This window comes from Abrus precatorius, unplaced genomic scaffold, assembly GCF_003935025.1.
Source record: "Abrus precatorius isolate BTA unplaced genomic scaffold, Abrus_2018 Scaffold8, whole genome shotgun sequence".
In the NCBI taxonomy this organism is placed as follows: Eukaryota; Viridiplantae; Streptophyta; class Magnoliopsida; order Fabales; family Fabaceae; genus Abrus; species Abrus precatorius.
Window position 1 is genome coordinate 32,459,835 of NW_020874428.1, and position 27,580 is coordinate 32,487,414.

Below are 27,580 nucleotides of genomic sequence, written 5' to 3' on the forward strand. Positions count from 1 at the left end.
CTCCTCTGCGTGCACCCACGCTTGTGAAGCTTTGTGTTGTCGCTTCTTGCAGCTTCCATTTGCTCAGGTTGTAAGGTTATGCTCAACATGTTCCACATCACCTCCACATCTCTGTACCCGCACATTTGCACATCATCTCGAAGCTTCAACAACCCACCACTGCCTCTGCCACAATCGCTGCCGTATTCAACCGCTCTGGCACCTCGGCCTCCCACAACCCCTGCTGCTGACAAAACAAATAGAATTAATTAATTAATAAAATAAATAACGGGTATTGCAAAAGGAAAAGAGATAGAAGGGAAGAGAGGACCCACTAGATTTTCGAAGCTTGATTCTGGTAGAGAGTGCAGTCCAAGTTCTTCTAATCTTATGCCACCACTCCATGTGTGAAGCGATCGGGCGCAAGCAGAGAGGAGGCATATATATATAAAAGATACAATGGAATAATAAGAATAGATGTGAATATATAGATGGATAGGATATATATTGGGGTGGTGGAGCATTTAATTAGAAAAGGGAAAAGCACCGAAACCCATAACATGTTGGTTGATGAAGGTGCCAAGCGTCTCGTGTTGGTACATTCCACAAGGACCCCTTTGTTTTGGTGCCATTAGTTCAAATACTATGATGTTGTTTTTGGTACTTCTCTCTCTTGTTTCCTATGCCAAATAAGATTGGTTCGGCTTCGGCTCCCCTTGTCACATTCTATGAATCTCTTATATGGTCCACGTTTACACGCCTACTAGGATTCAGCACCCTCTTTTTTTTTATTTTTAATTATTAAACGGCTTCTCCATTCTCATTGGTTTTTTCCCCCTTTAATAACCCTTTTTTTTAATTGTATAATAACGTCTTTACATTACTAATTTATCATATGTAATAATGTAAATTGCTTCAGATTACTTTGAATTTCGATACTATGAATACTCTTTTTTAACAAATATATTAGGCAAGACAACATTACTTTATTAAGAGTGTGAAATTATCCAAATAAGCCTACTTGAATGTTACCTACTTATAAAAAAAGATAAATAAATAAATACAGTCACTTTTTGGAAAATAATAGAGAACTACAATGAGATATGCAGAGAAAAGCTAAATCAGATAATTGTATTAAATGTGGTGTACGACACAAGGGACTATGTTTATTGATAACCTCAAGATTGTGTATTAATAAATGCATAAACGGATATAAATAGAGAAAATACAATAAAACGAAATAACGAAATAATGACTTAGAAATTCTAAAATAGTTAGAAATAAGCTGGGTTTAGATGAAGTTGAGGGTTTTTAAGTAAAATAAAATAAAATGAATATTTAACTTTTGCTTTTTATGAAAAATGAATGTTTAACTAAAACATAGCAAATTGTCCAAAACTTTTATCTACAGTATATATTATGGATAATACATTATCCTGTAGAAAAGGTATTGTTTGGAGAAAGCTCATCTCTATTGTCGATAATGCAGTGGCGTATTCATTCATTGCAATTATGCGTTTAGGTACGAGTGAGCTGATCCCAGCCGCATCCTTTTCATGCCGGCGAAACTCGCCGGAAATTGGAACACTTCAACGTCACATACCCGCAGGACCAACCTTGCGGGGGCGATGCCGCGATTGGGCCGCATATGCATGCCGTCAAAAACCGCAGATTCTAATTTCTAATAATATCGATGAAAGGTAATGTGCCCGTTTTTATTTTCCATGACTGGTGTAGATGGAGTTTGTGCATTGCGTTATTTCTCTGAATTCATCATTTTCATTGATTGCCAAGGAAAACAATTGTTAAATGTGTTCAATTCGGCACAATTGTTCTTAGTAAGAATCATCATAAAATTGACATATCGAACGAGAAACGCTTCCAATTTGTGATAGCTAAGGAAGCACGTACGCCTTCCAAAGTAACCGCACTTGCATCCATGTTCAAACTTGTAGCTGCATTTTATAATTTATAATTTTTATTTTTTGAACTTTAATACCAGTGCAATTAAGAATACCACAAAAATGATAATTATAGTATTTTATTGTGTCCATAGTGACTCACCCTCACTTTTAAAATATCGATTCTCACTTTTGATTTGAGAATTGTACTTTATGTTAGTTTAATACTAATTTTATACTAGGTATTACAATTGTGTTGTGTTCAATAATCTTTAAAATTTAGCTTTAACCTTGTTGTAGTGTATCCGTATCCTGCATGTAGTCACTGTCGGCCTGTGATCCATGTTTTTAGGGGTTCTTATTCCTAGGTTGCAGAGCATTTAAAAATTAGTTCATCATTACAATGGATGAGGGAGCTTTGTCTTTTTTTCTTCCTTCATTGTCAACATACAAATTTGTGTTCTGGTTGTGATTTGAGAAGCTAACTACTGTTGCTTTTTTTAGGGCCTTAAGGGGACAACTGTGGCCAACATGTTTTGATATCTCATGGAAATGGCTTTCTAGGCTCATCTCCTTTTACTTGCTATCTCTCAATCTTGCCGCTGCAGCCTCTGACTATCCAGCTCCCTCTACTTATGCCTGTGAGGACATTAGCAATTACTACTCCCCAGTGCAGCATTTAAGATTAAGAGGTGAAGCACTCAAGAGGCAATTGAATAGCATCATTGCCCCACATCATTCCTTGACTTACCGAGAGGTCATTCCTGGTTTTAAATACATGCTTCATCGATTTTGATTTAAATCTAGTATTGCTATTGGTTCCCTAAACACTTCTGTGTGTTATTTCAAATCTATAAGCCCGAACTGTTTATCTAATTAATAGGTGTGGGATGCCCTAAAGGTTCTCGATGCTGCTGATATTGATAAACCAGAAGCTTCATCAGGAATGTGTGGACTTATCATGGCCTTTATGGCTTTACATTTCCCATTTAGTAATATCTTCTGTTTATCACATTAGCTTATTTTTACATAACTAATGATTGACAATATGCAGAGTTGAAATATACTCATTGAGAGTTGTCCCAAAACGGTTATCAGGAAAACCACAGGGATGGAATAGTGAGTCACAACTAATCAACTTGTTGGACTTGCCATGATTTGGATGTTAGTTTCTCGCTAGCCTTAATTATCATATGCTTTTCTAGCTGTTGTTTCCTTTTTGTAGTATGCTCGTTCCCTGTTCATATTTGTAACTAAGGGTAAAAATGCAGTGTTTAATAAGGAAACATACATATACTTGATCAAGCTCCCTTTTTTGGTCATTTCAAAGTTATAAGATTTATGCTTAACTTCTTAACTTGTGTACAACTGTATATGAATCTTGTTTCAAACACTAGATCTGTGGAAGTCATAGAACCAAAATGAAAGTAGTGATAGTAAAATTATTCACATAATTGGAGATGGAAAATAGATTTTTGTATGTTGCTGAGGGTATCCTATAGCATGATTAAGTTTATAGAACCCACCCATGCACACGTAGTCACTTATTTATATATATAAATGCTTTTACAGGGGAGCATCTATGGCCTCGATCTTATGGGCTGACTAATGGTCCGGCTTTGTCTGATTTACACAACATTCGCCCTGCTGATGTAAATGGTAAGGAAATCATTGCTTGATATTTCACTAGTCAAGCTTGCAATTTCATTTGATTTTACAAGTTTCTCTCAGTCAATTCATCAAGGGGAAACAAGTACTACGGTGAATGTATTACTAGCTCAACCAAATGTTTGAGGCCAGCCAACAAAGAAGCTGCTTTGGACACTGAAACAGACAAAGAGAGGTGGGCACCACCGGTGCAGGTAATCTTTTCTATCATTCATTTTTATTTTTAATTATCATTTTTTATACAATTGACTGGTGATCATACTTGAAATTTGATAGATATCTGGCTCGGTAGTTCTGTCATATGTTAATCTATATTGTATGTTTTCCTGCCTATTGTTAAAATTGTGTCATCTGAGCTATTTTATTGGACTGGGGTGGAGCATTTTGCCATAGACTAACCCTATGACCATAATATTTTATTCATATCATTTAAGCTGATTTGCACAGGTAACTTGTACAGTGGATACCAATAACAGCTGTTAAAGGAACCTGGATAAAATAGTGAAAGGCTTAATACTATACTTCATTATTTGCTGTCAACTCTACTGTGTCTTCACCTGGACAATTAATTTATTTTTTGCTCAAACTTCATTTGGGATATTACCTCTTTCATACATATCAGTTGAAGTTAAACTTACCTCAGGTCAGAGGGGATGTTGCAAGGGCATTAATGTACATGGCAGTCTGTTATGGGTTCCAACAGTCAGGGGCAAGTCCAGGTCTTCGCCTCTCAGACACCCCAAACGTTGGTAGGTTGAACATTTGAACTGTTGAAGTTCTCATTCAACTATAGTGTTTGAATTTTGACCTCAAATCCCCAAGGGATTATATACATGCGTCACATGTTTTGATCAAATTATCGCTGAATTGTCTTGCTTTTTAAGCAGTTGTTTCTCAGATGATTAGTTTTATCACTTGATATTATATATTTCTGTTAATAGTAATTTTATCATCTCAAGCGCATGTTTAGTCATAGATGTAAGAATCTTTAAAACCAGGCATCCCATAAGGAGAGCAGGATCTGAATATCTAAATAATTGATTCTTCATGACATTTTTTAGCGTTGCATTTGTAAAACAACCATTTTCTTTTAAAAAGAGTTTAATTTTGATTATTGCTTTACTCTGCAAATGTAAAACTGTACGTAAGCTTAAAATTGAAGTTTTCTCTGAAGTTTAGTTTGTTATTTTTTGCACATTGCAACTCCCTTTTTTGCTGTGGATAACTTCTGTTTTTTCACAGGTTTTGATTTACTAATGCCAAAATATGTTGGAGTATCAAGTAGAAAATAACTACGCTGCTTGTGTTTAGTCATATCTTGTCTTTCTTAATTCTCTAGTTGATTTTCATGATTTTTGAAACCACTTTTGCTTTCATTACTTTTGTTATAAGTTGAAATTGGTGTCATAACGAAAATATTATCTATTAAGTGCAGAAAACAGGGAGATGGGGCTTCTTTCCGCTTTATTAAAATGGAATGAAGTTGATCCACCTTCGAGGGAAGAAAAATTGAGAAATGAAAGGATATGCAAATTTTATCAGCAAAATCGGAATCCTTTTGTTGATCATCCGGAGTATGCCAATCTTATATGGAAGCAAGCTTTTTCCGGATATGCTCCTCTTAACAAAAACGACAATAATAATGCCTCCAACAAAGAAAAAGAGTTAGGACGAGTGTCTCAACAAATGTAACTTGCCTGCCACTTTCGTTTTCATTTTTTGAATTGCAAACGTGGCTTTTTCAGGATAATCCTCTGTTTTTTCTTTTTTATTTCGGGTGTAATTTAACGGGGTATGTACGGTTTTCTCAATTATCTTTCAAAGTACGTTTTTCTTAAATTTTTTTGAGGGATATCATAGCTTAAAAAATTAGTTTTTTAACAACGGAATCTTTTTATATTTTTAATGTAATAATTACTTTTTTAATAAAATTTTATTATTTATTCATGTTTAAAATTAACTTCTAAGGTGATATTAGCGGATTTTTATAAAAATAATTAAGAGATTTTTATATTATTTACATAGTTAAAATAAAATATATTTGTAAATAGCTTTATATTGTTTAAGATTTTCTAGTCATATCCACGTTGTCGGTGGAGGCTGGCAAGGTTTGGAATTCGGAAAAATTAAGTTGGTACAAGTCACAAAGTTTGGTTGTTGGGTTTTCCAAATCAAATCCGATGGAATCTGAATGAAATCAAACATATATCCGTGGCTTTTATTTTAGCCTTTTCTCTATTCTCAATTTATAGTCTTATATTTAAAGTTTAAGTTTCATCTGTGTTAATTTTTATTCTTTTCTTAGATCTTATAATAACCAATCTAAGAGAGTTTGTCTCTTACATTTTAATTGTTAAAAAATTTAAATTATCATATTAGTTCTTGACTTTTATCTCTGTCGTACATTTAAATTCCTAAACTTAGATGTTGTTAATAAATAGTAATAGAATGCTGACATGTTATGTTAAGTGACACGTGTCATTGATTACGTGATAAAAATAATGTCATATGTAGTATAATATATATTTTTATTTTATTTTAGTCATTGAAATTATAACTCGTTAAGTATTTTAGTCTTTGAGATTGTTACTGACGAACATTTTAGTTCCTGAGATTGTCACAAACGAACATTTTAGACTATGAGAGAGAGAAAGAGAAAAAGAGTGATAGAGGTTATGTTGAAAAAAGATATGATGGAAGAGATGATAGAAAAGGTTCATGTAGAACTGCATTTGTAAGATGGTTGGTGGCTTTGTGAAAAAAAGGAAGGAAAAGGAAGAGAGATTAAAGTTATTACAGTCAGGTCAACATATTTATAAATAAATTGTTCCTATTAATTCATAATACATATATTTGGACAATATGTAATTCCACATGCTAGATTGTGAATGGATAAGCTGTGCAGTTACCAAATAGAAGTTGCGAGTTACAGAGTCGTATGGTAAATTGTTGAGTAAGACTAGTATGGAAAGTTTTGATTAGATATCAAACATTTTACATAATCATTTTTTTTTATGGTGTTGTATATGCTTGGATTACGAGAGAAAGTTGTATAAGTATTGACTAAGAAGTATTATATTTATATTAATGCAGATTGGTGTTGTTGAAAATGGTTAACTGTGTAGGTTAGAGATTGAGTTTTAAGTGTGTTGTATGTGTAATAACTTAAGAATTATAGCTAAGGGTGTGTATTGTTCCATTTTAGGAGAAATTGAGAGTTCTGGATGATGAGTGTCTCGCTCAAGCAATGTAGTTCTTGCTCGAACGAGACTAAGTTGTGTAGAATGGAACATTCTAGAGTTTTCACGTTCAAGCGAGATCAATCTTGCTCAAGCGAGACAAGATAGGATCTCTCCAACTGTCCCCTCGCCCAGGCGAGAAGGGATCTCGCTCAGGCGAGGAGTAGCAGGAAAATTGCATGGCTTTTTGAACTTGATCTCGCTCAAGCGAGAGTGCTTCTTACTCAAGCGAGAATGCTTCTTGCTCAAGGGAGATGGAGCTCGCTCAAGCAAGAATTGTAGAAATCTGAGAAGTTTCACTATTTGATTTTCTAGCCTTTGCGAGAGTAAACTCGCCTAGGCGAGAGAGGAACTCGTTCAAGCGAGTGCGTGCGGATCTGGAGAAGTATTTAAGAAGCCTCAGTGCCAGAAACTTCATTTTTTCACCAGCTTCTCTCTCCCATTTTTCCTGTTCTCTCGCTTCTTCTTTTTAGAGAAAACCTCCTTGAAGTCGAATTCTTTCCCGATTAAAGTGAGATCATCTATCTCATCAACATCTAGGTGAGTTTTTGGAGCTTAGTTCTCTGTCTTTACTCTTTTTTTTTTTTGCTTTCTCTTTCTTAAGAGACTTATACATGTCGTTTTGAGTAGATCTGAACTGTTCGAGCTGTATCTCGTACTCAAACACTTGATCTATCTCTTTGAAACTCACGAGAAACAAGATCTTAGAACTCGCTCCAAGTAAAGGGAGCTTATCTAAGCTGATTTATTTGTTTAATAATTACGGAGTTAATTGAGAATTTAGTCCTGTTATAGCCGAGAATAAATCGTTGAATGGTTAGATTCTAGATTAAAACTCATAGTAGTATAGCTGAGTAAATTTCTCAATTGCTTAACTAAGCTAATTTGGTACATGAGATAGATAATTTTGTATTAGATGAGGACCAACTATTGTATGAACAAGTTTTAGGATAAAATCCAAAGTATGTATGGTTGAGTATATATCTCTGTTGTATGATAATTCACTGAAAAGCTATGGTAGGACATGTTATGTTGTATATGCTGAAGATGTTAAATACGCAGAAATACTTAAATAATGTTTTAAGCGGCTTAATTTTATTATGCAATAAGTGCTGGAATGTTTAATTAATAATGTGGAATGCTTGGTTTTGCTGTGATAATATATGTATGGGTGTGCTGTCAATACTGGATGAAAATGAATACATTGTTGTCTTACTGAAACTGAAATTAGATTTAATATTACTGTATGATATTGATTTAATTATGCTGCACCACATTCATTTTCATCATTTCAAAGCTGCATAAAACGTTGAATTGTGCTTGTTTGGATCTAGATACCGGAATGGTTCGCTTCTAGACCATAACAGTTCCTCTGGATTACTTGGGCTGTGAAACCAGATGGAAACTTAATTGCTGCATTTGCATTAGATGGGCTGGGAAAGGGGCTGGACATGTTGCATTAATTGATTGAACTTGTTGTGTTGGTTGTTGTAAACCATAAGTGTTGTGCAAATGATTTTGCTATATTCATACTCTGTAATTATGATCTTTATTTAAATAAGCTCACCCTTGTGTTTGTTTGTATTGTTGTGTGTTTGTGTTGCAATGGTCGTACGATGATACGTAAGCAGGAGTAATAGGTGGAGTGTCTAATTTACTTGCTAAGGAGTCTGGTTAAAGAGTGATCCAGGCCGAAGATTTTAGGATATGCCTTTTAGCTTTAGCAGTTTAGGTTTTTGAGTAAAGCTAAAGTTTTGATGTAACTATTATACAAAGTTTGTGTACTATGAGCTGCATTTGGAGCCATTGTTGTAATCATATGCGTACTTTTCTGCTATCTATATGATATGTAAGATATTTTTGAGACTTTATTAATGTATGGTTTATTAAGGTGATAATGAGGATGTTAAGTTAAAGATTTATAAAGAAAACTATATTATTTGTAATATATCTATATTGACTTATATTTGAAATTAAATTGGAAATGGTAATTTAGAATGTCATTAATTCTTATAAAAAGGGGTCGTGACAATTGCACTCGTCAAATGATAGAAAAGTCATGCTGAAATCTTTGTCATTGTCCTAACCTATTGTAAATTGCAGTATCATCAAAACCAGTCGTTGCTGTTCAGAATCCAACCTATCATTTCAAGTTACATCCATGTAATAAATTGCACTCACACGAATAACTTCATCACTTACAACTCAAAATTTTGTGTTCAAGTGAAGCTCAAATACTGGATATGAATGCATGAATATATACAAAGGAAAACTATGAAGAATAAGAGTGTGTAATCATATTAACATAAGAAGAAGTTAAAGAGGATGTGAAAGAAAGATATAAAGATGAAAGCAAAACAAACACATAAAGCAACAAATTATTATTTCATGGATTAAAATGTTTGTCGGTAACAATTTTAAGAAGTAAAATGTCCGATGAGTTATAATCTCAATAATTAAAATGAAACAAAAACATATACTATACTACATATAACATTATTGTTGTCACATAATCAATGACACGTTAGCGTCGTTTTGACATATAAGCAATAATACGCATCACTTAACGTAATATGTCAACATTCCATTACTATCTATTAACGACGACTAAGTCTATAAACTTAAATACCTGACAAAGATAAAAATAAAAAACAAACGTGATCTTTTTTAATTTTTAAAGACTAAAATACACGATGCAAACTTTCTGGGAGACTTAAATGATATTTAGTCTTCTTATAATTGTTCTAATAATTTATATTTAATATCTTAAACTTTATTATTGTTCTTTTTTTTTCTATTAAAAACAAATAAGAGTCATGAAATTGACAGTAAAATTTGCATAATTTTTAATCTATAATAATGAATATATTTAAAAGAGTATATTGTTAATACGTTTTTAACAATTAAAATAATCAAAAATAAAGATAACTAAGATATATAGATTACACATGTATAAACTATATATGTTTGATATTTAACTTAATGATACAAAAAAATTATTTAAATTCAGTTTTATGATATAAAATAAATATGTAAAATAAATTAAATAATTTTTTCATAAATAAGTCATACATTATTTTAAAAAATTATTATACAATTATTAAATAAAAAAGTCATTCTTTTAAAACCAAATTTATTTGATTTAATTTTTTGCATTATAAAACTTTGATCATATATTCTTCTACGAATACATTGATTAAAATATATACTTGTTTTAGCGAAAACACCAAAAAGTTATTGTAAATAAAGTTATTGTAGGAGAGATAAGAAACAACGGCTAGAATCTAACCCAGATCGGGGCAGCCCCAATAAGCCGTGGTGACCCGTTAGGGTTTTCTTAAAACCGTTGCAATTCAACGTTTTCACTCTCAAAGTCTCTCTTCCTCCTTCTGGTTAGGGTTTTCCCGCACCATACGAATGGAGAATCATATCTCAAAGGTTGGTCGCTCCCTCATAAAGCAGCTCGCATACTGCAACAAAACCACCAGAGAAAAGGCTCTTCGACTTCTCCTCAAATCATGGCTTCCATCGCAATCCCAACCTCTCTCCGACGAAGACGCCAAAAAGCTATGGAAAGGTCTCTTCTACTGCATGTGGCACGCCGACAAGCCTCTCGCTCAATCCGACCTCACCGATCGTCTTTCTTCTCTTCTCTTATCGCTCGATCTCTCTCTCTCCGTTCAGTACTTCTCCACCTTCTTACTCACCATGCGTCGCGAGTGGTCGGGGATCGACGCGCTTAGGTTAGACAAGTTCTACCTTCTCATTCGTAGGTTTATTTCCAAGTTTTTCTCTCTTTTGAAGAAGAATCGATGGGATTTGGAGCTCGTGCAGCGACTTATGGAGGTTTTGGATGAAGAAACTTTCTCTGCTCATGATAAGTTACAGGGGAATGGGGTTAATTACCACATTGCCACTGTTTTTCTCGAAGAGCTCAGGGCTTTTCTTCCTCTTAAACCGCAGGTTCTTGAGGTGCTTTTGAAGCCGTTTATTTCTGCTATGGGGAAGTTTTCGGATAAGGTTTTGCTTGGGAAGGTTAGGTCTGGTGTGTTCGATGTATTGTTGAGAATGGGGAAGAGGTTGTTTGAGGTTAAGAAGGGAGGGGATGAGGTTGATTCTGATGATGATGTTGTGGTTTTTGGGACGATTGCGTTTGTTATGGGTTTTTCTGGCAAGTTTTATGAATTGGGTTCTTCTCCTGAATGTTGTCAGGGGAATAGGAAGGTGCTGTTTAGTTTGCATTCGGAGTTTTTGAAGCTGGAGAAGGATGCGGCGGCTTCTGGGTTTGAGTTTCATATTCCTGATGTTGTTGATGAGGATGATGAGGAAGTGCCGGATTTGGTTCCCATTGGTAATGGTGTGGAGGGAGGTGACTTGGGACTTGCTGAGGTTGTTACTAATGGTAAGGTGTTGAAGAAGTGTGAGAAGGATGATGGTGGCAAAAAAGCAAAGAAGAAGAAGAAGAAGAAGAAGGGTAATGGGTCGGATTTGGCTTGTGAGAAGAATTCTGCTGAGAATGACAAGGAAAATGTGGCATGTGAAAATGGTGGAACTTCAAATGATGAACAAGTTAATGACGAAAGCATGATATCGTTGAATGAAACTGTGATTTTGAACCTGCAAAAGCAATTTGAGAAGGTTGCTGAGGAAGCTGGTTTGGATGATGGAGTTGCAAGTGCGTGTGATACCCCTGAGGCTAGATCAACGGGAACTGTATCTAAGAAGAGAAAGAGAACAAAGAAATTAAAAGGAAAGACATCTCAGGATTTTGATTTGGACGGTGGAGATGCTGAGGACATTGCAGTTGCAAAGAGTGGGGAGAAAAGTACAAAGAAGGTAAGATTTTCCATGAAAAATAACTTGGTGTGGAAGCCACACAATCCTTTACCTCCTCAGAGCTTGAGACTGCCTCCCTCTGTTACACCCAGAGGAAGTGCACTCAAAAAGGGTGTACCCCCGGGTCCCATCAGGGAGATGCCTCTTCCTACCAAAAAGACAAAACTGAAGAAGGCCAGGAAGGCAATAAAGGGTGTTTCCCCGTCTGTCAAACGCCTGAAGAAATTAAAATCACGTGCTGCATAATTTCATTGATGTTGTTATGGGGTTGTGTTTCCATGACTTGTTTGTCATACTCTTTTAGTTATCATTATGAATTTTTTTGAAGTTTATTGTGATAATTGATCTCTGCTCCAATCGAAAAGCAATTTGACTTGTGGTTTAAGGGGCTTTGTCTATGCCTTCCAAGATATTTTTCACTGTCATTCATATGATGAAATAGCTTTTAAATGCTTGATGATTACCTTTGTTATGAGGCTGAAAAATGATAATATGGAGGATATAAGATTTCTTATAGCTTTTCAATTAGAAACTTTTCAAATTCCTGGATTTTAACCTGTGGGATTGTCTTATAATACTTCAACTCATATTGGGATATCACTAGGCTATATTTAAGAAGTATGACAACTTTATTCATTTTCAAACCATTTACATTGTTGGCGTGGTTACCATCACAACGATACAAAAGAATGGATCTTGAATTATTGATGATAGTGCGTAGTAGGCTCTTTTTCAAACTCAAGCTTTGTTGGTGATAGTGCACAGTCCATCGTTGATATTTTATTAGTCAAGCTTCCAATTTCATTTGACGTTACGAGTTTCTCTCAGTCAATTCATCAAGGGGAGACAAGTACTACAGTGAATGTATTACGCTAAACTAAATGTTTGACGCCAGCCAACAAAGAAGATTCTTTGGACACTGAAACAGACAAGGAAAGGTGAGCACCACCAGTGCAGGTCATCTTTTTTATTATTGCTGGTGGGTGTTGGTATTTAGTCCCATTTTTTAACATGAATAATTTGTTTGTGATGGAGAACTGGTACTATTTGGACTTGCCTAACATTAATTTTCAAAAATGTTAATGTGTTGAGTCTAAAAATGAGTGGGTCTGTCTTCTGTTTTTCTTTTTGGTTCTTGGTTACATTGATGAAAATGTGAGAAACTGACAGTTTAGTGATTGATGTCTTTTGTAAATAATGCCTTAGTATTTTGGAGTTTGATGGAATATATATGTTCAATAATTCCGCCTGTGAAATCATTGGTCAATTGAGTTATTCCAACTGCAATGTCAAGGCCTAGCTGTCATCACCAATTACTGATGATTTAATCCATTAGAGAAAAATCTAATGACTTCAGGATTTTTTTAATTTAAAATGGATAAAGTGAAAATGGTCACGTTTGACAGATAACAAGATTATTCCTGTTCAGATCAAACGATGTTACATCATAGGTAAAAAAGCATTTATTTGTTTGGTCTTCAACTGCTCATATCCTTTCCAGACTTTGAATGTTAAGACAAAATGTGAATGGCTACCTAAGCATATATGACTTTTGCACTTTGGTTTAGGGGACATTTTGAAATGTACTGATCAGTTTTTTTTTTGGCTCCATTATTTGCAGCTTTTCTATTTGTTAGGGCAAAGCGAAGAGATTCAGTGGAAATTAATGGAAGAACAGCACAAAAGTGAAATAAGGGAAAAACTGCCGTTGAAGTTCCTCCTGAACCCATCACAAGTTCAAATGATTTAGATTATGATGATTTCTTTATGCCTGTCCCAGCACCTGTGCAAATACGAGCTCCTATCCCTGAAGAACAACAACGTGAAATTTTTAAGTGGATGCTGGGAGAGAAAAGAATACTGAAACCTAAGGACGTAGAGAAAAAAAAAATTGATGAAGAAAAGGCCATTCTTAAACAGTTCCTAATACCAAAGTTTTAACTTCCACAGGCAGAAAGGCTTTGAGTTTGGCAAGCTCATCTTTTCAGAAGTCCATTTTTTGCTTGATAGTAATGGGCCAATGGATTGCATTTCCATGAGTTTTAGGGAAACATGCATCCAGCCAAACTGAACCTAATGGAAGTCTTGTATGCGTACCAGCTGAATATTTAACTGTAGCCTTTGTCACATTTATGTTGCTTGTGTCAAACTTGTCCCATTAATAATGGGGAATACCGATATCCTTCAAGTGAATTTGGTCAGGGTGCATAACTGAATTGTCGTTTTGAGACTACTTGGTCCACCTGCAATGTTCTCATGAGTGAATCATACTTGGCTTGGCTTGGTATTCTTGGAATTGGTAAAAAAATTGCACAATGACTAAGATGAAATGCGGATAAATGTAGAACTGGTATGTGAATAAATTAATACGCTATGTCAATTTTTCAGGCAACTCCGAGGATGTGCCCCGGTACACCGTGTGTGTAAAGTTGAAGCCACCCTTGCTTCATTTCCTTCTCTATTTAGTATTTGAATTCAAAATTCAAACTTCTGTGTGGCCACTGTTCTATAGCAGAATAGATATCCTATTTAACTGTTTCAGTAACAATCGTCTTTTTTAACAATGGATCCTGGTAATTATTGTTCTGAGTTAAGGAATTAATAAATGAGAAGTTTCAATGATATCATGTGGAGGGGTTCACTAAAAATCACACGAGAATTCCGTTGTTACACCTTTTAATAAGTTTTTTCATTTAACTCAACTAATATTCGTAGGACCCTGGGCGCTTCTAATTTAAATTATCCAAACCAATTGAGCTTGACACACTTATAAATTACTGAAATTAGTCCCCCAAAAATTAAAATATGGCTGAAAATTCATCGTTATTGTTTGTCCAACATTTTGCATTAAGCTAGTTTTTGGTTAAGCAATCAACCTAAATCGGAATCTAGAGATGAGGGTGTATCTCATTTATCTCTGTCTTGGCCATCATATACTTTGTCTTATTGAATTATTCTCTCTGCATTGCCACGGACGATACTAATCTCAAGTACTAATTGTCATATGTAGCACTAATCTAGTCTCAAAGCCAGTTAGTCAGCACATGGGTTTCTCTTCTCCTTTCTATTCATTTACTATCCCAAGAATACATGGATCTTCCATTGTCTTTATTCTTAAGAATCAGTATTCATATCGTAGAGATATTCAAATCTCAATTAATTCAATCGCATTAAACAAAAATTTAATTAGATCAATTTTTAAAAATAAAATTAAAGAAGTAGTTCAATTTAAACTAAATTTAAGATGTATATTAAATAATTTTACTTAAGAAATTTTCATGTCAATGATATTTACTTAGCAACGTCATATCTCAATTTAAATTTTATTTCTTCTGTTGAATTGGAAATTATTGTTTGGGATGATAATTGATTTAAATTTCTATTTGTAAATTGAGTTTTGTATTTAATGTGTTTTAGGAGATTAATTTAAATCTGTATTAGATGTATTTTGATAAATCTGAAGGTGTATTGGATTAGGATTTTAAATAATTTTTTTAATTAAAAAAAGTCTTGCATATTTTAAAAGACTTTATAGGATTTTCATGACTTTTAAGACTTTGTAGAATTCTGCAAGACTTTAAAATTAAGATTGTAATAAATTCTACAAGACTTTTAAGTCAGAATTTTAATAGTTAGATTGTACGTGACTTTGTAAATTTTGCAGATTTTTGACATAAAGAGTTCAAGATTTTTTTTCATATATTCAAATTTAAAAAGAGTCAAAGACAAAAATAATAAAAAATATCGGAATAAATAATAATAATTTTTCGTAATATCATATCTTTCTAAATAGTATTCACCCACATATTCATAGTTATACTAGTTTTCTAAATATTAGCGTCTTCTCAGTTTTGTTCCTGAGTTTGAATAATAGACTCGAAATTATGATCTTTATTAACCGGTAATGTTAAAGATGAAGGTTCGTCCATTGGTTCAATTAGAAATTTATAAGAACGACTTTCTTTGCGAAGAAAGTTATGTAGTATTGTACATGCTAATACAAGTTCTACTTGTGTCTTAAATAAAAATGGAAGTATTAACTTAAATATTGTGAACTTTAATTTAAAAATACCAAATATTCTCTCGATCACATTCTTTAGAGACGCATGACGAAGACTGAACAATTCTTTCTCATTTACAGGGTTATTACCCTGACATGCAAAATCTTGTAGATAGTATCTTACATCTCGAAATGGAGCTAAAAATTGGCGTTAATTAAGAAATCCACAATCCACAAAAAAATATTTACCTAATTACATATGCAATATATTAATATTAATATACTAATAATAATAATAATTAGTATTATTATTTAAAAAATAAGCACTTACCTTGAGCCACTTTAAGTCCGTTCCTCCTTATTACAACTATGAAGCACTTACCTTAATGCATGTTATAAAAAAATTATTACTTAAAAGTTGAAATTTCAAGCGTTTTTTGTGCTATATATTTGAGGAACAAAGTTAATAGTAATGTCATTTATGTTTTCACCAAATAAGGGAATAAAATGAGAATAGTAATACAGTATTATTAGTAGAGAAAAAAAAATAAAAAAGACAGGATCATAAAAAAGAAAAGAGATAAAAACTCACCTAAAAATTCTTGAAGCACTTGAAAAGTCACTTCAAATAATATTATAAAATTTGATAGGTTTGGATGTAATTGTTTTATGAATTTGGTATTTATAGATACCACTAAAAAATCCTTCAAAATCTTTCTAATACAACAATCCTTTAAAATTTTTATATTTTTAATATCAATAAATTATTTTTAAGTTGTAAAAAGTCTCAAATAAATATCAATGAATTTTAATGGACTCTTTAAAAAATCTTAAAAATCTAGATTGAATACTACTGATTATTTTTAAGTGACATAAAATTTTGATTAAATATCAACGGACTTTTTTACTTAAAAAAAGTCTTTTAAAATCCTATAAAATCTTAAACCAATATATCTCCATAATTCTTTATATTTTTAATAATTTGATAAAATTTATATAAACTATGTAAAATTTTTAATAAAGAAAAAAAATCAAATCCAAACCAATATTTCAAATATTTACTCAAATTGATATTATATATACAGTAAAGAAACAGAGAACGAAAAAAAAAAAAAATCAATCAAGCACGTGCATTTGCTAATTTAATATTCATGTGGATTTTTATTGATCCACACTAACATAACTCTATATTTGGTTTAGGGCTTTCTTGCTGGGTTAAAAATAAAAATAAAGTAAAAATAGTAGTATAATATTATATGATTTTATAAGTATTACTAGAGTAAAAGAAAAATTAAATAACATTTACATGTACATCAATTATAATTTAAAATGGAGTTTATAAATACTAAGTCAATTTTTTTTAGTTATTTTTTAAGGAGTGAGTTAAATTCTATTTTTTATTATAGTATCAAAGTCGACTTAATCTTAATATTAAGTCATTTGTAAAAATTCAAATTTACAAAATTTACATACTAAATCTCTAATTTTAAATATGAGAAGGCATATTAAGATATTTCATATTAATTAAAAATATAATTAATATACTTTTTATAAGACTTAATAAATAACAATCATTCTTTTTAAAAATCCACTCTCCTTCCGTCAAACCAACAGTTTGGTAAAAATTATTCTTTATTTTGTCGAACTATTGACAAAGTCTAGACAGTTTTCCTGTTTGAATTCTGTATTTCTTTAATATTAATTCAGCCATTCTACATTCTGTTTCTTCTAAGATTTTTATTTGACCTCTGACTTTTGGTGGAAGAAGATGAAGAAAAGCAACCGTGAGTCCACAAAGCTTCTTAAATTTATGAGTCTCTCAACAAATTTATTAATAACCAAAATTACAACGAATCTCATTTGAATACTATTTTACGGACAATGTAATGAACAATAAAATATAAAGGAGGATCCTATTCTTTTATTAAAATTTATACAAGACACATAAAAGATTGAACATGTGAGGGTGTGATAGGGTTCTATAACATTAAGAAGTAGTTCTCTGTTTTCATGCGAGTGAACATTCGGTAGGAAGGCCTTGTGGAAAACGCTTAGTGTCAGTACAATAGTTGTAAATCATGTAGTTCTTTTGCACCCATTGAATTCTAGCTTGCCCTGTTGCATCCAGTGATTGTTTCATCCATTGGTTTGATGATGGATTGTTGGAAGAGCAAGAGGAGCCTGAAGAAGAAGTCCAAACACATGCTTGGGCATTGAAGTTTCTATAAGATGCAGTAAATGGGGCTTTGCTCCAATCAGTCTTCACTAGGCCACCCCTTGTGGCCCAATCATCAGCATTCCAAAGGCTCGAATATATCCTCATGGCTTGGTTCTTGGGAAATGTAACCCCTTTTGATTCAAGATTCTTGAACTCTCTTATGGGTGTCCCGTCCACAGAGAATCTAATATGAGAGAAAAAAAGGGGTTAATCATAAAATTAAGATAGATTTAGTCTAGTCATAGTTTATTCTACCGTATTTTAATGTATATAACGTGTTTTTCAATAAAAAAAGTCAATTAGCATATTTTGAAGTATGAGCTAGCGACACCCATTAAGTTATAATGAATAAAAAAGTAATTTATGTTTTCTTTTTCCCTTTTTAGCAATTCAATTCAATTAATGAAGTAGGGCATGTGTATAAGAGATTAAGGTGTACGGATATGTATACATTATGCTCTGTGGATTCCAAAGAATGGAATATGTGTGGAAGTCCTTGGTGGGGTCGAACCAAAGATAGAACTGTTGTTCTCTGTTCCCTTTCCCTTGTGTGAATACGTTTGTATGAAGAATATAAGGATCGCCACTCAAGTTACCCAAAAATTCAAAATCTATTTCGTCATGAGCATTCCCAAGAGAAGATAGCTGCCACAATTGCAAACAAATATAATATGGTTAATATTATTTGATTGTTAAATCAACATTTATATAGCAAAAGATTAATTAATAAAGAAACAAATGCAAGTAAGGACCCTTACATAATAGGCTGTGACTGTGCCCGCAGAGTTACCAGGCACAAGCTTTAGTTGCATGTCAATTTTTCCGAACAAGTATTCATTTTTGGAACGAAATCCAGAGCCAGAGGTTTTGTCTAGGGACAAGGTGAGAAGTTCCCCATTGTTGAGGATTTTGGCACGACCATCACCCCATGTTATCTCGAAGTCTTGGTTGAAGTTGCCAGCAAAGGCCACAACCACAAAGTTTATGAGGAAAAAGGCAGTGAGTATCTCATTTGCCATTCCAGCAAGTGATGCCTAAATTTGGGTTAATCAATTTGGTTGGAAAATATCAACCAATTGTGGAGAGAAATAGAGGGACAAAAAAAGCCAAGAGAAGAATTTGGTGAGGAATGAAGTGCATGCAAAGTTGTGAAACTATATATATAGGGAGTGCTTTAAGAGGAGGCAATTATGAATGTGAAGGAACATTGGGTTTTGGAGGTGGTGGAAGTGGTTGGGAAAAAAAATTTACAAACGTGTAGAGTGCAAGAGAGAGATATGGGTTGACTTGTCTTTGGTGGAGGGATAGCTGAATGTGGGGACCATGACAGCTAATGAGAGATGATATATCCAAATGTTCTCGAATTATTTGGGTTCTCATCAACCCAAAGTTTTTATTATACGCACTAGAAAATTTTGGCTTTCAAACCTCAAATCAAAATGGCAGCTGTCTAGGTTATGGTACTAGTCTTCTTTTAGTTAATAGTTTCATGAATCGACAAATTACTCGGTGGTATTATTAATTATGTGTGTTTAATTGTTCCTTCTCTTCCAGTTGGAAGAAGTACCCTTAATTAACACCCTTTTATCCAACATCAAACTTGTTTTAATTTGGTGAGACTAGTAAGTGTAAACTAAAATTAGAACATACTCCTATAATCCTACGTATATATGATTCTTCTTGACCACAACTCTTGATGCATAACTTTAGAGAGATATATAATTTAATTAAATGAAATTGAGAATGGGATAGTTAGGTCACTAGCTAAGCTTTCATAGCTTCTTGACAAAGAAAAACAATGGCTTTCCATAGGTTGTTATTCATATTATGTCATCAAAACGTAGAATTAAGTGGTACAAGGGGAAGTTTCAATTCAAATGTGACGTATAAAGGAGGGTTGGGTTATTTTGTAGATGGAAAGTTTCAATGGATACAGGTGTTCAGTGGATACAATTATTACGGTATAGAAGGAATCACTGGTCTATTTTGGACTTTGAAGTTAATATATTTAAGGGGCCGGAGAAGGTAGAGAAATGAGTTATTACTTGTTTAATCATATCAGCTTTCTGCCAAAACAAATGTTGCTTTCGTGCAAAGCTGGTTATGAACATTGAGATTGTACATATAATTCATTTGTAACAATTTATGAGAAATGGAATATGTTATACGCTTTCTTAGCAAAGACCATTTCCTTCTTCTGCTCAGTGTTGTGAGTCTCGACTTGATCGAGGCTGTGCTTTCTCACTTTTTTACTATGTCAATTAATAAGGAGAATTTTCAAAATATGTTATATTATTTAGGCATTTGGAAAGAAACTTCCTTCACGTTAATTAGAAATAGGAATGAAAAGATATCATTTTGACTTGTTTGTTTGATACAATTTTTTAAAAGTTTAATCCTCTTTCTTTTTGAAAATTTAACTTGACCTTTTAAATTATTTTCTAGTATTTTTTTAACATATCGTATGTTAACTAGGGTAATGAATCTAGATTTTTATGTGAATTAATAGAGATTTAAACATTTAATGCATATTTCACAATTATTATTTTATCCCTTGCACAAAAAGTTTTATAAAAATTTATTAAGTGAAAAGCATTAATAACGTGTTTAGATTGTCGTTGATTAACTTGGAAACATAAGTTATATATTTTATGAGAGAATGCAACGGAGGTTTTAAGATATTTTTTTTTCAGTGAAAAGGGAATTTTACTGAAAAAAACATCCTCAGTCTTATTATTGCTTAACTTGTTCACTCTATCCTTTTTTTTTTCCGGCACATGAGAGCAAAATAAAAATGTTTTTACATTTTGATGGGGATATTTTCATAGTTTTTGTGTGTGTGATTTTTTATGTAAATTTAAGATACATGCATATAAAATAGATAAAAATAAAAATATATGCAGTGTCATATTCAATGTCTTCATAGTTTAAACAACAAACTTAAAATAAAATATTGATGTCAGAGCAGCGTATTTATTTGTGTTCTTTTCTCTCTTTTTTCTTATGCATACCAATCAGTGTAAAATTATGTTTTTATCTAAAGATCCTTCTTCCTAAAATCTTTCCCTCTAAAATCCCTTGAAGCAAAGTGAAGAAAAGGGAATGAATTGCTTTATAGTACCATATGTGTTTTTCTTATTCACAGTCACCTCAAATAAAAAAGATCATATAAAAGAAATTCGAATCATGCTGTGAAATGTGAACTTAAAAAAATGGTGGGTCATTCCAAAGGCATCGAATTTCTACTGCAGAAATGGGCAGTGTTAGGTGTTGGGGCACCAATGGTATCTATGGCCAGTGGTGGTTGCAAATTGCACCAGATTCTTGCCAAAGATGGTTTCGTGCTCCCAGGTTACATAATCAAGCTGCAAAACGCGTAATCTCATTTTGGTTATCTTAACTAAGGTGTTAACGTTAAGAGTAATGACTAAATAATTAAAAGTGAAAAAATTTGTTAAAAATATTCACGAATGCATTTTTATTGTCATTTTTAATACAATTTAATGAACTTTACTAATGTTTTAGAGTTTTTAAATTTTGTTTGGAAGTTTAAAGGTATTGAAGAAATTAGGATAAATTTCGCTTATTAGAATGTTTAATATTGAGAAAAAAAAGTGATTAAAGGTTTAATTATATAAATGATATTATTATATTTTATATTTTATATTTTTATAAAAAGTAAATATTTTTTTCTAAAAATTAATAATTTTAAAATTAATAGTTTTATTTTTTATACTTTTTTTAAAAAAAAATCACTTTAAAAATTAATATTTAAAAAAAAATTAAAATCCTAAGTATACAAGAGAGTGCTAGAAAAAAAAACTCTTATATTATAAAAATTTAATTAAGAAAAACTTTAAAGGATTTGAAAAAAACTTCCTAAATATTTCTTGTACTGGATAAAGATCAACTCGGTTCTACTTGTAAAAAAAAGAAACTGAGTATCTATTCGGCATAATAGGCTGGATACCCCTCGTCAGGATTAAAAAGTAATTAACCCAATTAAAGGTAATAATCAAGATATTATTTATTTTAAATATAGGGCTAAAATGAAGACTGGCTCGATAGGCCTATTGTCCCATTACAGTGCCTATATAAGGAAGATAAAAACAGGTAAAGAGTTGACTTTTCATTATTAAATAGTATTTATTACTCAGAATCGAATCCTGACTTCAACATCGCAGTGTCTTTTGCAGGTACCCTCCCACGTCAGTAACAGTAACGGTTAGAGAAACTAATACGTCAGAGACTTGAAGACCTTTGTTATCTTAACAGGAACACATCCTAATTAAGAAATTCTTAAACAAATTTTTTTTTTCTCTCTTAAACACAACTCTTTAATATAATTTGTTTAAATATAAGTAACTGTTATACAATGAGTTATGCGATTAAAATTGTTAACGAAGAAAGAAAATATATTACATTAAAAATGAAAAAAAATATATGCCTATTACATTTAGAACATGAATTTAAAGTGATAAAAAAATAAAACTCCAAAGAATTGAGTATTATATTTTTATATTTATGTTATAACATTTATCATATTTATTTATTTTTATTTGTGAGCCCATTTAATACTTATTAATTTAATGGGTGCGAATAAACTTTTGCGTTCTTTTATTATTGTTTTCTTGGCCCTGCCTCCTCGATAATATCAGCCAGAAATCAGATACTTTTGCCTTTTTATGAGAGGAAATGATAGTTTTTTATTTTGCCGCATCCTCTCATCATAATCGCTGAAACTATGTTTCTAATAAAGAATAAAGAATTGTATGCATGTCAAGATCAACTCAATGTTCATAGCCAGTCAAATTTGTCATTAACTGAGTCTTACTGGGATATTAACAATGATTATGTAAAATAAAAACGTTTGAGTTTGGAATTTTCTGCTTACAATAGAGTTGGGGTAGTCTATTCTATTCCATGAACAGCTTATAAAATATAAACTTTGAAGATAAAAACATCATTGGTTGCTATCAGTGATATTGCTGTCTTCCATTTAGATGACTAATAGTTTTACAGAATTGGATCATAAACTAACCCCACAGAACTAAAACATGGCAATTAATTGAAAACTTAATGGAATATATACTAAATTCACTTTTGGTTATTGATTTGGTATCCACCGGCAAGTTGGGGTCGGCTATTCCATCAATGGCTTTTTCAAATGAACCAGCTTTGTCCAAAAAGAGAAAAATAAATAAATAAACGTTAAAAGAGATATCTCTTCAATATTAGGATAAAGACATCATGAGTCATATTCTTGTCTTCCATTTAAATAAGTCAAATTTTTACAACTGCATAGGATAAGAAAGAATGGAGGATGAGAATTCCTAGCGTGGCACAAATGAGCTAAGATGATTATTTCTATTACACAAAGTTAGATATTTATTTTGAATTAGAAAATTTTCTATGACAAAAAAAATCATCATTTATGTTTTTTTTTTATTCTTTAATATTATTCATTAAATTTAATTGGAATATTTTTATTAATTTTTCTATTAAAAATTTGCATCTATCTTCAAAAAAATTGTTTAAGTTTTTTTAGGAAAAATAATTTTTTTATTATTTTGAGAAACTGCTTTAAACAACATCTTTAAAAAAATTCATGTTTATAATTACGTTTTAAAATAAAAAATGCTTTACTATTGTAACAGAATAAAGTATAACTTTTGCTTGTTATAAATTTGATAAAAAATATTTTTATATTATCTTTAAATTATTTTTTTAAAAGCTTAACCAAGTAGACCCTTAATCTCAATTTAAAATTTAAAATTTTACATAACCTTATAAAATTTAAGAGATCTATTTCTTAAAAAAAAAATAGACTTTAAAATTATTATAATGTCAGATTGATTTTCATTTTAAAATTTGAATTTGATACATTATATAAAATTAATAGACATAAAATTAATGTGTCTTGACTTAAATGAAATATATTTTATTATTCCTTGAAATATATAATTTATTATTATTTTTTATCATAGTCGTATTATTCAGATGTTTTTATTTTAATTTTTTATTTAAACTTAAAAAAAATGTATGTAATCCGTGAGAAACTTGCATAACAGTACTAAAAACTAATTTTAATAGCATTTTAAAATAACAGTTCTTTTTGTCAAATCAATGTGATAAATAATGTCAAGACCTAAAATAAAAGTTATTAAAAAAATCATCATTAAATTCAAGTGTATTAATAGCAATTTCTTATACTGTGGTATTAAAAGTGCACTGAGAATCTTTAATGTCAATTATATGAGAAAAAGACTATCAGAAAGCTTACTATAACCATTATTATAAGCATCATTAATCAAATTTAAGTATATTATCAGGTATTAAAAAACAATATTTTTAAAAAATCTTAAAATATAAAAACCAAAAAAAATATTGAAATCACAAATTTAATTTAAACTTTTCATCATCACTAAATTACTGATCTTCATATGTAGTACATCACAAATTTATATTGAAATCACAACATCTTCATAAGAGAGTGGCAAAAGAATTTTTTTTTTATTTAATTCTAAGAATTTTAGCATGAATGACCTAAGTTTTTACTATAGTTCATATTCAATACGTGGCAGACCTGAAACGTGTTTCACATTTGAACAGGCGAGGATCAATCTATTCTTTTCAATGCCTACTTCTTCCACAACCTCTTTCATTCTCCATTTTTAATTTTATTGACTCGCCATTTTTTTATATTGGTTTTAATTATAATCGCTAATATAGAGCTCTGAACTCCCTAAATATTGCAACTTAAAATATAACCTCTATAATATTCACCCTATAAAATGTTAAATTTGACATAATATCGTTTAATATACATATCCCTTTTATTAAAGACTAAATACCATTGATAAGGGACTTTATCCTTTCTTTCGCCTCTATTATTAGGTGGAGATCCTACTTAGGTGTTAACCATAATGAATTTTATAATTAGCACTGTGATCTGATTATATATGCAACCTATTTGGGGACAGATTGACAGAGTCCAAAATCCCAATTCAAAATAAAATGGAGCAATTAATTGTTATTGATCTGTGCCTAATTAATAGGATAAATTTAATTAATTACTTTTTTCCCTTACATTCAAGATACAAAGATCAAAGTAAGTACGGAGAACAACAAGAAGGCCCAATAGAAAATTAAAATTCCAAGATCAGCACTGATTTATGTAAAGTTTCAAAGAATTAATGATGTTGTAGCAATTAAAACCAGGGGGAATAAAAATCAAACTTTTTAATAACACTACAAGGATTTAAAAGATCAAGCTTAATTAATAAATTATGAGTAGTTTTAATTTTCCATATTCATGCATATATAATATAATCTGAACCGGATGTGCTTGTTCTTAATTGAAGGCTGTTCGGTGAGGGGTCACTTATAGACTACAGTTGATGTTTATCTTTGGCAACAGTTTGCATAGAGTGAGGTTGGTTCACATAAGCTTACTATTATGACCCAATTATTGATGGAGTCAAAGCATGCAGAGCCAAAATTGTGTCTTCAATGACGTGCATGAACAAACTTAAAGCAGTCCACTTCAACATCCAAATCCAATCACCTTCCAATACCAAAGTGGTGTTCTTCTTTATTCGTTTGGATTGGGTTAACAAATGGTCCCTAACATATGTAAGTGCCAAATGTTCCTTTTCTTGCATGGGTTAGTGTTTCTATATATATACACTATTATTGTAGCTTCATCGGTGTGATCCACGGGTGAAGATATAAATAAAAATATAATTTTAAAGCAGACCTAAATATTATATATAAATAAAAATTAAGTATTTACGATCAAAATATTTCTCCTATAATTTAAATACTAATATGATTTTGTGTAAAATTTTCACTTTTATAATAAAATAAATACTTTTTTATGTTTTCATATAAAAATTTTATTCTCATACAGTATAAATATTTATACCGTGTAATGTACACAAAATTGTATTATATATAAATTTTTAATTTAGATCAGAGATACTTTTCACTGAAAATAATTATATTTAAATAAAAAAATACCAACATAGCAAGACTAACTCTTACAAGTAGTGAATGTATAAAATGGGAGAAGTATTTAATATGAGAATAAAAATAACAAGTCTTAATGTCAAGTCATTATGTAACATTTTTAAATGATTATATGATGATTAAAAACTTTTAATCTAATTATGATTATAAGGTAAATTTTATCTTTCTTATTTTTTTGTATTAAGAAAGTCCTCTCACTTTTATATAACATTTTTATTTTGCAATAATGTAGCTATGGACTGCGACTATGCATAGGGTGACTGCAGCTCCCCATCATCCCCTGAAGTTATCCATTCTCCAATTAAATGGGGGCGACCACAACTCAATTTACGGGTTTGATTAAGAAAAATCATAAACTTTATCATCCTTACCAATTATTGTCCACAACCACACTTTTATCATTATCTTGTTTTGATTTAATACTATTTTGTGTAAAATTTAAAGCAAAAGGAATTATGTATGTTAAAAAACGTGTGATTTTTCCTTTTTGATTTAAATGATTTTTTAATGCATCAATCAAAGGCTTTTAATCAATATATAAGAATTAAATCTTAATCACAATATTTAAGAGACTCAATTATAGATTATTAATATAGTTCAAATTATTATGTGGTATACCAAATGACACAATTGAGTTAAATATGTGATTCATATTGATATAATGAAATGCTTACTTATGATGTGTCGAATATTAACAAGAAAAGAGAAACATCAGTCTGAATGACAAGTGAAGGATGCATGCATGGTTTTTATGAACGCTGCTTGAAAATTAATATAAAATTTACATATGTAAAGGAAAAATGTTAAGAATACATAATTTTTTTAAAACACCTATTTAAAAGTTATTATTTTAAATTTGTTAAAACTCACATTAATGAGTTTTGCTCCATATTTATTGAATTTGACTTACAATTTTGTAATTAAGTCATGTGTTTTTTATTTTATTTTATAACGTAGATTCTGATTTTATCATTTGATAATATTTGACATAATTTTAATTATATCATTAATATTTTTTAAATTATTATCTGTCACTATGTTTTAATTTTTAAATACATTTTAATTTTTTTAATTTGTTTATTTCTATCATATTAGTTATTAAATTTATTAATTTTTCTCCTTTTCTTTTGTCTTTTTCTTCTCTCAAAATACATACACTTAAAAAATAAAAAACATTTTAATAAAATTTATTTAGAATTATATTTCGTTTAAAAATCCATGTTTGATAATTACATATTTATTTACATTGTAATATTAAATTAAAGTTTGTATAATATATTTATCTTAAAAGAAGTACCGACCATATAAAAAGTATTAATATTTATTTTATTATTTTAATCAGAAACTACATTTTTTTAACCTATATACTTGATGTATAAGATCTAAATTGTTAATAGATTGATAGAAGTATAAAAAAATAAAAAAATAATTTAAAATAAAAACTTAAGAATTATGTTATAAGTTTTTATGTTAAAATATTAATTCCAAGGAAATTAGGGTAGAAGGAATTGGCATGACGAGCCTTGGGCCTGGGCTCTTAAATTAATAAATAAATACAAAAAAGTGGGGCCTACGGGTCCATCGGTGGTAACTGGGAAGAGAGAAACTATCACGGACCCAGAAAGTGACATGTGGCAAGACAAGGCGGCATTAGAAATTTAGAAGGGAACAAAAGAATGAACTGAGAATGTTTCAAACCAAGCTTGAA

General features: G+C 31.1%; 3 protein-coding genes across 8 annotated transcripts; 2 read left to right on the top strand and 1 right to left on the bottom strand.

The window, feature by feature from the left end:
- Window positions 1–1,406: 1,406 nt before the first annotated feature.
- LOC113846751 (extracellular ribonuclease-like) lies at window positions 1,407–18,076 on the top strand. Of its 5 annotated transcripts, XM_027475353.1 has the most exons (9): window positions 1,407–1,679; window positions 2,385–2,637; window positions 2,764–2,828; window positions 2,935–2,999; window positions 3,453–3,539; window positions 3,612–3,742; window positions 4,197–4,297; window positions 4,979–5,236; window positions 18,066–18,076. In XM_027475353.1, exons 1-9 carry the CDS (start codon window positions 1,492–1,494, stop codon window positions 18,067–18,069), a joined length of 1,152 nt encoding a protein of 383 aa, XP_027331154.1. In that variant the 5' UTR covers window positions 1,407–1,491; the 3' UTR covers window positions 18,070–18,076. The 5 variants fall into 5 exon arrangements, 4 of the variants coding, with proteins under 4 accessions (XP_027331154.1, XP_027331153.1, XP_027331155.1 ...); XM_027475352.1 differs by lacking the exon at window positions 18,066–18,076 and having other exon boundaries at window positions 4,192–4,297; window positions 4,984–5,381; XM_027475354.1 differs by lacking the exon at window positions 18,066–18,076 and having other exon boundaries at window positions 4,192–4,297; window positions 4,979–5,158.
- LOC113846749 (ribosomal RNA processing protein 1 homolog) lies at window positions 10,083–14,011 on the top strand. The gene is made up of 2 exons (XM_027475348.1): window positions 10,083–12,561; window positions 13,245–14,011. Exon 1 carries the CDS (start codon window positions 10,205–10,207, stop codon window positions 11,867–11,869), a length of 1,665 nt encoding a protein of 554 aa, XP_027331149.1. The 5' UTR covers window positions 10,083–10,204; the 3' UTR covers window positions 11,870–12,561; window positions 13,245–14,011.
- Window positions 17,384–27,503, bottom strand: LOC113846752 (probable xyloglucan endotransglucosylase/hydrolase protein 23). Of its 2 annotated transcripts, XM_027475358.1 has the most exons (4): window positions 27,480–27,503; window positions 18,600–18,848; window positions 18,293–18,486; window positions 17,420–18,025 (listed from the first exon to the last, which is right to left on the bottom strand). In XM_027475358.1, exons 1-4 carry the CDS (start codon window positions 27,501–27,503, stop codon window positions 17,632–17,634), a joined length of 861 nt encoding a protein of 286 aa, XP_027331159.1. In that variant the 3' UTR covers window positions 17,420–17,631. The 2 variants fall into 2 exon arrangements, with proteins under 2 accessions (XP_027331158.1, XP_027331159.1); XM_027475357.1 differs by lacking the exon at window positions 27,480–27,503 and having other exon boundaries at window positions 17,384–18,025; window positions 18,600–19,107.
- Window positions 27,504–27,580: the final 77 nt, after the last annotated feature.